The sequence below is a fragment of the Prionailurus bengalensis genome, chromosome B1 (genome assembly GCF_016509475.1).
Source record: "Prionailurus bengalensis isolate Pbe53 chromosome B1, Fcat_Pben_1.1_paternal_pri, whole genome shotgun sequence".
NCBI classification, from domain to species: Eukaryota; Metazoa; Chordata; class Mammalia; order Carnivora; family Felidae; genus Prionailurus; species Prionailurus bengalensis.
In genome coordinates, this window is record NC_057344.1 from 172,779,311 (window position 1) to 172,792,970 (window position 13,660).

At 35.2% G+C, this 13,660-nt stretch overlaps 1 protein-coding gene across 6 annotated transcripts in view; it reads right to left on the reverse strand.

The window, feature by feature from the left end:
* N4BP2 (NEDD4 binding protein 2) overlaps positions 1-13,660 on the reverse strand; it is a 74,458-nt gene that overhangs the window by 43,665 nt on the left and 17,133 nt on the right. For all 6 annotated transcript variants that reach the window (XM_043604760.1, XM_043604723.1, XM_043604732.1 and 3 more), the window contains 3 exons: positions 11,033-12,173; positions 10,330-10,454; positions 3,132-3,220 (listed from right to left, as the gene is read on the reverse strand). In XM_043604760.1, coding sequence (XP_043460695.1) covers positions 3,132-3,220; positions 10,330-10,454; positions 11,033-12,162 — 1,344 coding nt within the window. In that variant the 5' untranslated portion in view covers positions 12,163-12,173. The remainder of the gene's footprint in view (positions 1-3,131; positions 3,221-10,329; positions 10,455-11,032; positions 12,174-13,660) is intronic.

Genomic DNA, 13,660 nt, shown 5'->3' on the forward strand with positions numbered 1-13,660 from the left:
TATGAGCCCTTATATAATCTGCCCTACCATCTCCACAACCACCATTACATCTCTGACCTCATCTCCCACTACTGATCCCCTCCCCCTCAGTTTTATGACAAGATGCCAAAAGTACTCACTGCTATTTTCTGCCATTCTGACAGAAAAGTCCCAAAATCAACCAAGACACCACAGTAGGAAGTGACATAATACCCTGTAATGACTCTATTCACTTCTATCTCCTCACCTCAATACCAAATTTCATACACTTTATTCAGGGCCTGGCAACAGCCCTGGTCTCTAATGACCTAAAGGAGTGTCATATAGCTCTCAGGATCAAATTAATTTTAAATGCATACACAGAGAGAGAAAAAAAGAGACTGAATTTAAAGACTTCTCCAATTCCCATATCAATAGGTAAATCTTAATAATGTTACATTAATTGGGATGATTCTGATTTACCTTAAGCTATATGATAACTCACAAGGGAAACTACATATGTATATGTATATACATATATACACATAACTACATATATACGTGTATATATACGTTATATATATATATATTTAACTACACATATGTACATATAACCACATATATATATATACACACACATATATACATAGAACAAAGTAATCAGTTTTGCCAGATGCCACTAAGCATACCTGACTGCTCGCTACTTACTCAACTCACTACTTAACTACTTTTGTAAATGACAGTCAAGATAGTATTAGACTGTTATCTCCAATCTACTCCACTCCCCCACAGCTCTCATTATCTTGTTACCAAAAGAAGCAAAAAGGGATCCTCCTTCTCTACAGTAATTCCTATAACTACTTCTTTTTGAAGAAAAAATGAATTTGGCATTCTATGATAAGCAGCAGTCATTTATACTTTTTAAATTTTTTTTTAATGTTTATTTGTTTTTGAGAGAGAGAAAGAATGCAAGCAGGGGAACGGCAGAGAGAGAAGGAGACACAGAATCCAAAGCAGGCTCCAAGCTCTGAGCTGTCAGCACAGAGCCTGACTCAGGGCTCAAACTGACAAACTGCAAGATCATGACCTGAGCAGAAGTTGGAAGTTAAACCAACTGAGCTACCCCAGCGCCCCTTGTCATTCATACTTCTAAGTAGAATTGGGAATAGCCAAGGAATCAATAATGGAAAAATAGCTTTATAATTTCAATTATTATATAAGAAAAAAGAGAAAGAAAAATATTATGGAAGTCTGAAGGCTAAATGAAAACCAGTAACTCAGTAATGCAGGGCCTTCTTTATTTTCTACATAGGAAAATGAAGTGTTAAAGAACTTTCTAAGATGATAGCAGGAAGCTAAGGAAAACATACAGAGAAGTAAGGGTAAGGGGGAAAGCATTTCCCATGATAAATACGTTAGACTAGAAATTAGGAATTCCTGAGGCCAGAAAGCAAACTGAATTTCAACTTCCAATGGACTAAAATTGAGTCTTTGTTCCCTCTACTGCCCCTGCACAGAAGTAAAATCTCATTTGCTCTCAAATGACATTAATTTTCTTCAGAAAATGAAGAGTCACACCTTCAAAATAGTACAACTGCACTAAACACAGCAAAGGAGGCAGAGGCTGGACGTGCTGAGAACACAAAAGCAGCAGCACAACATTCATTAACTGAAGAAACATAAAGTGAGCTTTAAAGTGCCAGACATGTGCTAATATTGAGGGAGTAAAATAAAGAATACCCCATAATCACAAAAGCTTCATTCATTCATCATTTTAAGCCAACAAATACATATTTACTATATGCCAAACCCAGTGCTATATCCTAGAGAGTCAACGATGAATAAAACAGACCTATCTGCAAGAATATATAGATGGCTTAGAGCCAAATTCGGCCCATTAGCCAGTATTTGTACAGCCTAGGAGCTAAGGATAGTTTTGTTTTGTTTTTTTTACATTTATTTATTTTTGAGAGACAGAGTGTGAGCTGGGGAGGGGCAGAGAGAGAGAGAGGGAGACACAGAATCAGAAGCAGGCTCCAGGTTCCAAGCTGTCAGCACAGAGCCCGAAGTGGGGCTCAAACCCATGAACTGTGAGATCATGACTGAGCCGAAGTCGGATGCTTAACCGACTGAGCCACCCAGGTGCCCCAATTTTTTTTTTTTAATTTTTTTTTTCAACGTTTATTTATTTATTTGGGACAGAGAGAGACAGAGTATGAACGGGGGAGGGGCAGAGAGAGAGGGAGACAGAATCGGAAACAGGCTCCAGGCTCCGAGCCATCAGCCCAGAGCCTGACACGGGGCTCGAACTCACGGACCGCGAGATCGTGACCTGGCTGAAGTCGGACGCCTAACCGACTGCGCCACCCAGGCGCCCCTGCCCCAATTTTTATATCTTTAAAGGATCATTTGAAAAGAAAAGAAAAAAAAAAAAAAGAATATATGACAGAGACTGAATGTGGCTCACAAAACCTGAAATATTTACCATCTGGCGCTTCATAGAAAAAAGTTAGCCAACCCAATGACCTACTGATAAAAGCAGTGTGCTTAAGGCTATCACAAAAGTAAGCCAGGATGCCAGGAAAGCAGAAAGAGTACTCTATTCAGCTTTTTAGTAAGTTAATGAATGCTAACTTCCTGAAAAAGGTGACATCAAAGCTTGGGAAAAAAAAAAATATATGGCAAATTTGGAGAACTGAAAATAGTTGAATTTATAAAATTCTGAATTTATCCGAAGAGCAAACTTTCAAAAGAAATTTAAGGACTAACAAAGGACCACCAACTTTGATTCTGCCAAGTAATAGCAATAAGGAAAAAAGATTTTGTGTGTATACACACGTGCGCACGCACACACACACACACACACACCTAAATTATAATTATGCATATGCACACAAACATAAAATTATAATTTAATACCACTACCTTTTCATAAAAGACATCAAAAACAAAAACTATCTCAGAGTTTAAAAACTGAATCTCAGAATTTGAAAACTGAATAAATTCAGTTTTACGCAAAAATGATTCCTATTTTTTTCATTTTGCTTAAGTACACAGAAAGCTCAGTTATAGACAGTCCAAGGGCTGTTTGCTTGAGATTCACTTGTGTAATTAACATCCCCCAATAATTTCAAACTTACTACTACTGACTTATGATAATTTATGATACAAACCAAAGAAACATATGGCTTCATTTCCCATGCCTGTAGGTTTGTATTGTCTATTATTATAGGAGACACCTTCTTCTCAAATGCTTCTTTTGCTGAAAAACACAAACAGAAAATGAAAAATCACTTTTTATAACAGTATTAAGTATGCTCTTGAAATTCTGAAATCTGACCTTGTTTTCATAATTTGAAAATCATGGATATGTGCTAATTTTACTCACAACTCAACTTCTAAATATCACTTTTGAGTACATAAAAATTAAAGTACAGATAAGTGTTGGATAATAAACAATAAATACTAAAGTTATAATCAGAATATTTTTTAAAAAACTGATCTAAGTTTTATGTGTATTACATGTATAAACAGCATATATGGGGAAAAAGCTATCCTTAATATCATCCTAAAAGCAACACTGTATCTTGGATAAGATTCTAGAAGGGATAAGAACTTTAGTAGAAAAACTAATATCAAAACAAAGCCTAGAGTTTAGTTAACGATAATGTACCACTGTTGGGGCACCTGGGTGGCTCAGTTGGGTAGACAACGGACTCTTGATATCAGCTCAGGTTGATCTCAAGGTTTATGAGATCGAGCCCCATGTCAGGCTCTGCACTGCACTGATAGTGCAGAGCCTGCTTGGCATTCTCTCTCTCCCTCTCTCTCTGTCCCTCCCCTGCTTGTGTGCTTTCTCTCTCTCTCAAAATAAATACATAAACATTTAAAAATAATAACAATAATAATAATAATAATGTACCATTGTTAATCTCTTAGTCTTGACAAAGGTATCATGGTTATATAAAATGTTAACAGAAGAGGGAAATGGGGGGGGGAGTATACAGAAACTCTATACTGCCTTTGCAACCTTTCCATAAATCAAAAATTATTCCAAACATGAGTTTTAAAACAAACAAGCATAATATATACACAAAAAAACACACACAAAGATGTAATGATTTGAAATAAAGAAAACATTATTAAACACTGTATAAGAGATTTTCTTATAAAACTACCTTTTTCCCCCAGGAATTAGACCTATTCAGGAAATTAATGATGAAGCACAATAAGTACGCCTTACAAGGAAATTAGCTGAAAGTTTTTTTTTTTTAATGTTTATTTATTTTTGAGAGAGAGCGTGCACACGTGCGTGCGTGCGAGCATGAGCAGGGGAGGGGCAGTGAGAAAGGGAGACACAGAATCTGAAGCAGGCTCCAGGTCCGGAGGGCTTGTCAGCGCACAGCCCAATACAGGCTGAATGCAGGGTTCAAACTCAAAAACCAGGAGAGCATGACCTGAGCTGAAGTCAGAAGCTTAACTGACTGAACCACCCAGGTGCCCCTATTTGGAAGTTTTAAGTTTCATGTACTCTCTTACAACTCAGTAATAAAAAGGCAAATAATCCAATTTAAAAATAACAAAAGACTAAGGAGCTAGAAAAAGAAGACAAACAAAACCTAAACCCAGCAAAAGGAAAGAAATAATAAAGATTAGAACAGAAATAAATGATATAGAAACTAAAAAGACAATGGAAGAAATCAATGAAACCAGAAGCTGATTCTTAGAAAAGATCAACAGAACTGACAAACCTCTAGCCAGACTTATTAAAAAAAGAGGACCCAAATAAACAAAATCACTAATGAAAGAGGAGATAAAACAACCAACATCACAGAAATACAAATAATGGTAACAGAATATTATGAGAACCTATATGCCAACAAACTGCACAACTTAGAGAAAATGAATAAATTCCTAGAAACGTATAACTACCAAAACTAAAGCAGGAAGAAATAGAAATTTTGAACACACCAACTACCACCAATGAAATTGAATCACTAATCAAAAAAACTCCCAAAAAACAAAAGTCCAGGACCAGATGGCTTCACAAGCAAATTCTACCAAACGTTTAAAGAAGAGTTAATACCTATTCTTCTCAAACTATTCCAAAAAAATAGCTGAAGGAAAACTTCCAAATTCATTCTATGAGGCCAGCATTACCCTGATACAAAACAAGATAAACAGCACAAAAAGACAGAGAGAGACAGAGAGAGAACACTACAGGCCATGAATATAAACGTAAAAATATAGATGTAAGAATCCTCAACAAAATATTAGCAAGCCAAATCCAACAATACATTTAAAAAATCATGCACCACGATCAAACAGAATCTATTCCTGGGTTGCCAGGGTGGTTCAATATTTGCAAAACAATCATGACATATCACATCAATAAGAGAAAGGATAAAAATCATAGGATCATTTCAACAGATGCAGAAAAAGCATTTGACAAAGTATGACATCCATTCCTGATAAAAATTCTCTACAAAGTAGGTCTAGAGGGAACACACCTCATCATAATAAAGGCCATATTTTAAAAACCCACAGCCAATATCATACTCAATGCTAAAAAATTGAGAGCTTCTGCCCTAAGATCAGTAACAAGACAAGGAGGTCAACTCTCATGACTTTTATTCAACATAGTGCTGGAAGTCCTAGACACAGTAATTAGTCAACATAAAGAAATAAAAGGCATCCACATTGATAAGGAAGAAGTAAAACTCTCACTATCTGCAGATGACATGAGATACTATATGTAGAAAATCCTGAAGACTTCACCAAAAAACTACTAGAACTGATCAATTAATTCAGTAAAATTGTAGGAAACAAAATCAGTGTACAGAAAGCGGATGCATTCCTATACACTGATAATGAAGCAGCAGAAAGTGAAATTAAGAAAACAGTCCTATTTACAATTGCACCAAAAACAATAAAATATCTAGGAATAAACTTAACCAAAGAGTTGTGAAAGACCTGTACTTTGAAAACTATAAAACTGATGAAAGAATTGAAGACAACACAAACAAATGGGAAGATATTCTATGCTTGTGGGTTGGAAGGAAAACATTGTTAAAATGTCCATACTACCCAAAGCAATCTACACATTTAATGCAATCCCTACCAAAATACTAACAGTATTTTTCACAGAACTAGAACAAAAAAGAAAAAAAAATACTAAAATTTGTATGGAACCACAAAAGACCTCGAACAGCCAAAGCAATCCTGAAAAATAAAACCGGAGGTATCACAATTCTAGATTTTAAGTTCTTTTACAAAGCAGTAGTAATTAAAATCACATGGTTCTAGCATAAAAAGAAACACATAGATCAAATGAACAGAATAGAAAACCCAGAAATAAACCTATAATTATATGGTCAATTAATATTCAACAAAGGAGGATGAATATGTCATGGGAAAAAAACAGTCTCTTCAACAAATGGTGTTGGAAAAACTGGACAGCTTCATGCAAAAGAATGAAACTGGGCCACTTTCTTTCACCATCCCCAAAAACAAACTCAAAATGGATTAAAGACCTAATTGTGAGACCTGAAACCATAAAAATCCTGAAGCAGAACATAGGCAATAATTTCTCTTTCATCCACTATAGCAACATTTTTCTAGTTATGTCTCCTGAAGCAAAATAAAAGAAAAAATAAACTACTGGGATTGCATCAAAATAAAAGGTGTCTGAACAGCAAAGGAAACAATCAACAAAACTAAAAGGCAACCTATTGAATGGGAAAAGATATTTGCAAATGATTTATCTGATAAAGGGCTAGTATCCAAAATATATAAAGAATTTATACAATTCAACACCCAAAACACAAATAATACAATTAAAAAATGGGCAGGAGATATGAATAGACATTTCTCCAAAGAAGACATACAGATGGGCAATGGACACATGAAATGATGTTCAACATCACTCATCATCAGGGAAATGCAAATCAAAACTACAGTGAGGGGTCACCTCACACCTGTCAGAATGACTAAAATCAAAAACACAAGAAGCAACAAGTGTTGGCAAGGATGTGGAGAAAAAGGAACCCTCCTGCGTGGTTGGTGGGAATGCAAACTAGTACAGCCACTATGGAAAACAGTATGGAGGTTACTCAAAAAAACTAAAAACATAACTACCTTACAATCCGGTAATCACACTACTTACCCAAAAAATACAAAAACATTAATTCAAAGGGATACATGCACTCCTATGTTTACTGCAGCATTATTTATGATAGCCAAACTATGGAATATGGAAGCAGCCCAAGGGTCCATTGATAGATGAATGGATAAAGGTGACACACATACACATACACATACATACACACACACACACACACGCACGCACACACATATGAAAAATGTTATATATTATATATACATATATCATATACACACACACATAGCAGAATATTATTTAGCCATAAAAAATAATGAAATCTTGCCATTTTGCAACAACATGGATAGAGCTAGGGAGTAAAATGCTAAGTGAAATAATTCAGAGAAAGATAAACACCATGTGATCTCACTTATATATGGAATTTATAAAACAAAACAAACAAGGGAAAAAAATAAAAGAGAGAGAGATAAACCAAGGAACAGACTCTTCACTATACAAAACAAAGTTACCAGAGGGGAGGTGGGTGGGAAGATGGGTGAAATAGATGATGGGGATTAAAGAGTACACTTATGATGAAAAAAATAATTTTTTTTAATTTTTTTAATGTTTATTTATTTTTGAGAGAGACAGAGTGCAAGTTGGGGAGGGGCAGAGAGAGACACACACAGAATCAGAAGCAGGCTCCAGGCTCTGAACTGTCAGCACAGAGCCTGACAGGGGACTTGAACTCCTAAACCACAAGATCATGACCTGAGCCCAAGTCAGACACTTAACCGACTGAGCCACCCAGGTGCCCCAATAAGAAAATAAATTTTTAAAAAAGAACACAAGATACTTAGGAAAAAATGCATTTTTTTCAAGGAAAATTTTTCCCATTTAATTTTTAAGGGAAAAATTGTACCTGAATATAATTAATGTATTGAAAATCTTTTAATTACACCTTCAGGGGGAAAAAAAATTAAACAGACAACTTTCCAAAGAAGATAAACTAATGGGCAAAAGGACACACCGAAGAATGCTCAACAGCCTCAACCACCAGGAAAATGCAATCAAAACCACAATGAGCTGGGGCGCCTGGGTGGCTTAGTCGGTTGGGTGTCCGACTTTGGCTCAGGTCATGATCTCGCAGTCCTTGAGTTCGAGCCCTGCGTCGGGCTCTGTGCTGACAACTCAGATTCTGGAGCCTGTTTCAGATTCTGCGTCTCCCTCTCTCTGACCCTCCCCCATTCATGCTCTGTCTCTCTCTGTCTCAAAAATAAATAAATGTAAAAAAAATAAAAAATAAATAAATAAATAACCACAATGAGCTACCACTTCACATCCACCAGGATAGTTATAATCAAAAAGACAGACAATAACAACTATTGGTGCCACTATGGAGAAGCTGGGACCCTCATAAACTCCTAGCAGGATTGTAAAATGGTGCAGTCGCCTTGGAAAACCAGTTGGCAATTCCTAAATAGGTTAGACATAGACATACATGTTCATAGCAATATTATGCATAATAGGCAAAAGTGGAAACAATTCAAATGTTCACCAACTGATGAATGAATAAATAAAATGTGGCATATCAGTAAACTGGAGTATTATTCAGCCATATAAAGGAATGAATTACTGACACAAGCTACAACATGAACCTTGAAAATGTTATGCTAAGTGAAAAGAAGGCTTTCTTTCACAAAAGACCACATATTATAGGATTCTGTTTATTTATTTATTAGAATTTGATATCTTTAATCTCTTATTTTTTTGTATTTTTTTAATATAATTTATTGTCAAATTGGCTTATATGATTCCATTAAATGAAATGCCCAGAATAGGCAAACCTAGAGACAGAAAGTAAATTAGTGGTTGCCTAGGGCTGGGAGAGATTGGGGAGAAATGAGGAGTAACTATTAATGGGTGTAGGATATTTTGGGGGTGATAAAAATGTTCTAAAAGTGTAGTGATGGTTGTAGAACTCTGAATATGCTTAAAACCATGTGATTACTATCCCAATAAAGCTATTTAACATAGAGTTCTGCCTGCTGAGGCTCGGTGGGTCAGTCAGTGAAGCGTCCGACTTCAACTCAGATCATGATCTCGCAGTTCATGACTTCTGTGCTGACAGCTCAGAGCTGGGAGACTGCTTCAGATTCTGTGTCTCCCTCTCTCTGCCCCTTGCCTGCTCTCTCTCTCAAAAGTAAATAAACATTAAGAAAATTTTTTAATAAATAAGAGAGTTCTGCCTATTAATTTAATATTATTATTGCTAGGACTATTATAGTAGTAAGGGCATGTTCAACTGCTGCTCAGCCCTTCTTTCTCATTTAACCTTAACAACAATCATGAAGGTTAAGTATTATTAAGCCCTTTTACAGCTGAAGACAATAGGCCTTGGAGAGTGTAGATAACCTGTAAAACATCACATAGCTAGCAACTGCCATATCCAAGACTATTCACCACATCATATTGTTTTCTTTATTTTTTGTTGTGTTAGTATTTTCACATTCCTGAGTTCTCACTTTAATATTCAGTTCATGAAAAAAACACAGAAAAATTTAATGTCTTCAGATGGCAAATTCAAGAATCACTTATACAGTGCATTTATCATAAAATAAAGGTGAAAATATTGTCGATGTGTATTACAAATTCTTCATATGAAATTCAAACTGTTCATAACATAAAATATAACATTTCATGATAAAACTGTCTTCAGTGAACAGACAGTTGCACTAATAAAGATAGTAAGGTTTTGTCTCTGACCTCTCTACAAATTCAGTTTGAGGAGAGCCACTTTTACTCTCACACTGCCTCCCTTAACAAGTGAATCAATCTAGGAAAAAGTAGCAGTTAACAACACCAATCCCATTTCAGGAAACAGGAACCAGAGCATAGGAGACAACTGGAACCATCTTGAGCTCTTCTGAGACCCATATAGAAAATCTGGTACACTTGTGACAAGATTCCCATTCATTAAATAAAACTTAAACATGTCATGCAACGTTCTAAGCATTTTACAAAAATTAACTCCTTTAATCCTCATAACAACTCTGTGAGATACAATGACCTCCTTCACTTCTTACTATGTAACATAACAATTATTATAATTTTACATATTATATATAGTTGAATAATTCACTTTATTTTTTAAGTTTAATTAAAAACTTTAATTAAAGGGAATCATAACTTCCTAAAAATTATATATCTGTCAAAATACAAATACTTTATATTGCTCTTAATATTACCCAGAATCTAATGTCTATTCTTACCACGATTCTGGTTCCATTCATGTGCTTCTCCTAAGTACTTTACATCAAACTGGTACTGTCCATTTATGTAAAAATAATCATCAGTACTAAGAATGATTCCACTAGGATTATCCTCTTGCAAAGTCCTGTGAATGATAAATGGAATTGTTTTCATTAATTTTTCTTCTAAATTCTCTCTCCTAGTTTTCACAAGGTCATAATCCAAATAAAGAACTCAAGTATGGTTATTTAAAAGTGAGAATATAATAATATTCAAACAAATCACATTGGAAATGCTCTAAGCAGAAGATTGACTCCCAAGAAAACTGACCTAAAACAAACCTATTTTGTTCCTTGAATTCAAAACCAATTATGGCTTTTTAACTCTATAATCAAAGTTGAACTTATTTTTCTCCTACTCAAATTAGTTCTCTTCCACATAAAGCCATTTCTACTGATTTCAAAAGCTCACAATCTTGAAATCATCTTTAAATTTTTCTTCTATTCTGTCTCCCAAAATGACATGCTAAGATAAAATAAAAAACAACTGGAGAAAAGAGTGCTGCTATCAGCCACAAAGTAAGAAAAAATTAGTGAAAAGATTTCAGTGGTTACTAAACATATCTATTAAGCAAAAGCATTTCACATACTCATATTCTCTATCTGTTATAAATGCTCAGTTTCATGCATCATACTTTTTTAAAAACTCAATTAAACCTCATACCTTGCCAAAAAAGATTTTCCTGATCCTGGAAGCCCTCTGAGAAGAACAAGAACTAGTCCAACATAAGATGATGTCTTCTTTCTTACAACCTGAGAAACTGGGGTTTCTTGTACTTGATAAGCACTTGCTCCCTCTTTATTTCTCCATACCTTTGTCGGGGAAGTGTGAGAAATAACCGGAGGGGGAAAAGAGTAGTTGACAGGTCTCCAGTGTGTAGCGGTGGTTACGACAGGAGCTACAAAGCCATGATTTCCTTGAAAGAGGTCAAAAGCAGGAATCATTGGATTCCACATTGGTGGAGGTGGAGGAGGAGGCAGCAGTAGAGGGAGAGGGGTAAGTACTGGGCAGTAATTCACATCTTTCCCCTTTGACGGCAGTTCAGTATGTTTGTGCGGTTTGAAATTGAACTCTTCAGAAGGTACGAACATATCAGGGACAGAAGCAGATTTCTGATCCCCACCTGTACCTAGTAAATCAAGCCCCAGATTTTGCACAGTAAGGCTTAAAGCCTGAGGTTCACTGTCATCCAAATCTACAGGGGCTTGAGAGAACGGAGTCTCAACATACTCAGTTTCTAAAAGCTCTTTAGGTCTTTGACCACGATTGCTACCACCCACCATACTGTCACTTGCTACATTTAAAGAACCACTGAGAAGAGAATCTTCCAATGCCAATGTGTCATCCTTTCTACAACTTTTGGACTCATCTGAAACAGAATGTGAAGTTACGGTGTTTGCACTTAATGCAGAGGCAGAATTCTCTACATTTTCACTGTTCAAATCCACATTTTCTGTAGAAAGAATGGGAGTCATGCTACTTGCATCTGAATTTACAAATGCACTCGGGTCACTAAAACTGTTAACACTTTGCAAAGGCAAAAATGAGTATACTTGGTCATCAGAAGAGTTCAATTTCTCAAAAGCATTCTGTATTAAGGAATCCAAGTCTTCGGTTAGCTGCATGTCCAAAAATGAATCCATTTTTGAATCTTCACTCTCTTCTTCAGGAGGATACTTTTCCATTATTTCACGTCCCACAGCACTTACTTGGCTCTCAGAAGCAATGAAGCTTTTTGAAGATGATTCTTCTACCTTGGCATCAGAGGCAGATAATTCTAATAGACAATCCATTGCATTTTCAACTGTACAACAAGGACAACAATATAAATGTGTATTGAAAATAGTAAAATACAATTTGATTAAAATCCATGTAAAATTATACTTTTTGCACTGAGTGGAATATAGAAATTTATAAATAGTCAAGTAATTTTTTTATTTAATATTTTACTAGTATACCAGTCTGTATTAGTGAAAGGTTTGAATGATGGAGTCATACAATGTTGTTACTTTCAGACAAGCTGTAATAAACGAGGCTAATAAATTACCATCAAGTAGAAGGTCTCTGATAAATGTGAATTAACAAAATATTTATAAATTGTATCTAAAGATATCTATAATCATATACATTACAGTTATTTATAAAGACCCTAAAACCAGTTAATTTATTCAATACTGAGCAACTGCATGTCCTTTTAAGTACAAAGTATTTTCAGTACTCTCCTGTAAATCTGATTTGTTTATATGGTTAATGCTATAAATTTCACTTAATACAAAAAATAAGTATCAGCATATACTATATATCGGATATACATTGTACAAAGATAAATAAGACATAGTTTTTACTACACTTAAGAGATTTTTGCAATCTAATGGAGGCAATTAAAGATAATCAAATTAGACAATAATATTATTATATAGATTAAATAATGCACATTTTTAGTAATACACAAATGCCATAACAGCCTTATAAGAGCGTAAGGAAAGATTTCACGTAAGGTAATATGTGAACTGGGACTTGAAGATTAAAAAGAAACTTGTCAGACACAGGAAGGAAAGGCAAAGCTGGTCTTGAAAACACAAAGTATGTTTAAGGTATTAAGAGAAGTTAGTTGGAGTATGGGTACACAGTACTATGGTGGATAAAAGGAGACAAAACTGGAAAAGATCAAGTGAAATTGGGAAGAGTCTTGTATGTCAAGGTAAGAAATATCAATTTTACTTTCTAAAGAAACTATCTGTCACCACATTTGAACTAGGAGCTTTACATATATCACCGATACGAACCCTCAAATAATACTATGAGGGTTAGTATATCTAGCAAATAGATGAAGAAGATAAAGTTCAAAAAGTATATTAACTTGGCCCAAATCACACAGATACTAAGTGACAGAGCCAGGCCTGGTATGTCTGACTCCAATGCTGAGCTCTTTCCCTTATAACACAAATACAGAGCCATTAGAATTGTTAAGCATTTGAAATTTGTGGAGTTTTGCTTATTTTTGTGCTTTGTCTTAAGGAAATATGAAAATGAAGCACAGCACAGTAGGTAACAGCTCTGGTCTGGAGTCAGAAAACCAACATTTAAATTCCTACTTGTTGGCTATGACCCTCGAACAAGTTACTTAACTTGCGTAAGCCTTGATTTTCTCATTTGCAATATGGGGATAATAAAAGTACCTACCTCATAGGGTTGTTGTGAGGATTAAATGAGATAATCCGTGAAAAAGTGCTGTGCATAAGGACTGGCACCTAGTAAGCACCCAATTAATGTTCCCTTAAGAAGAAAAAC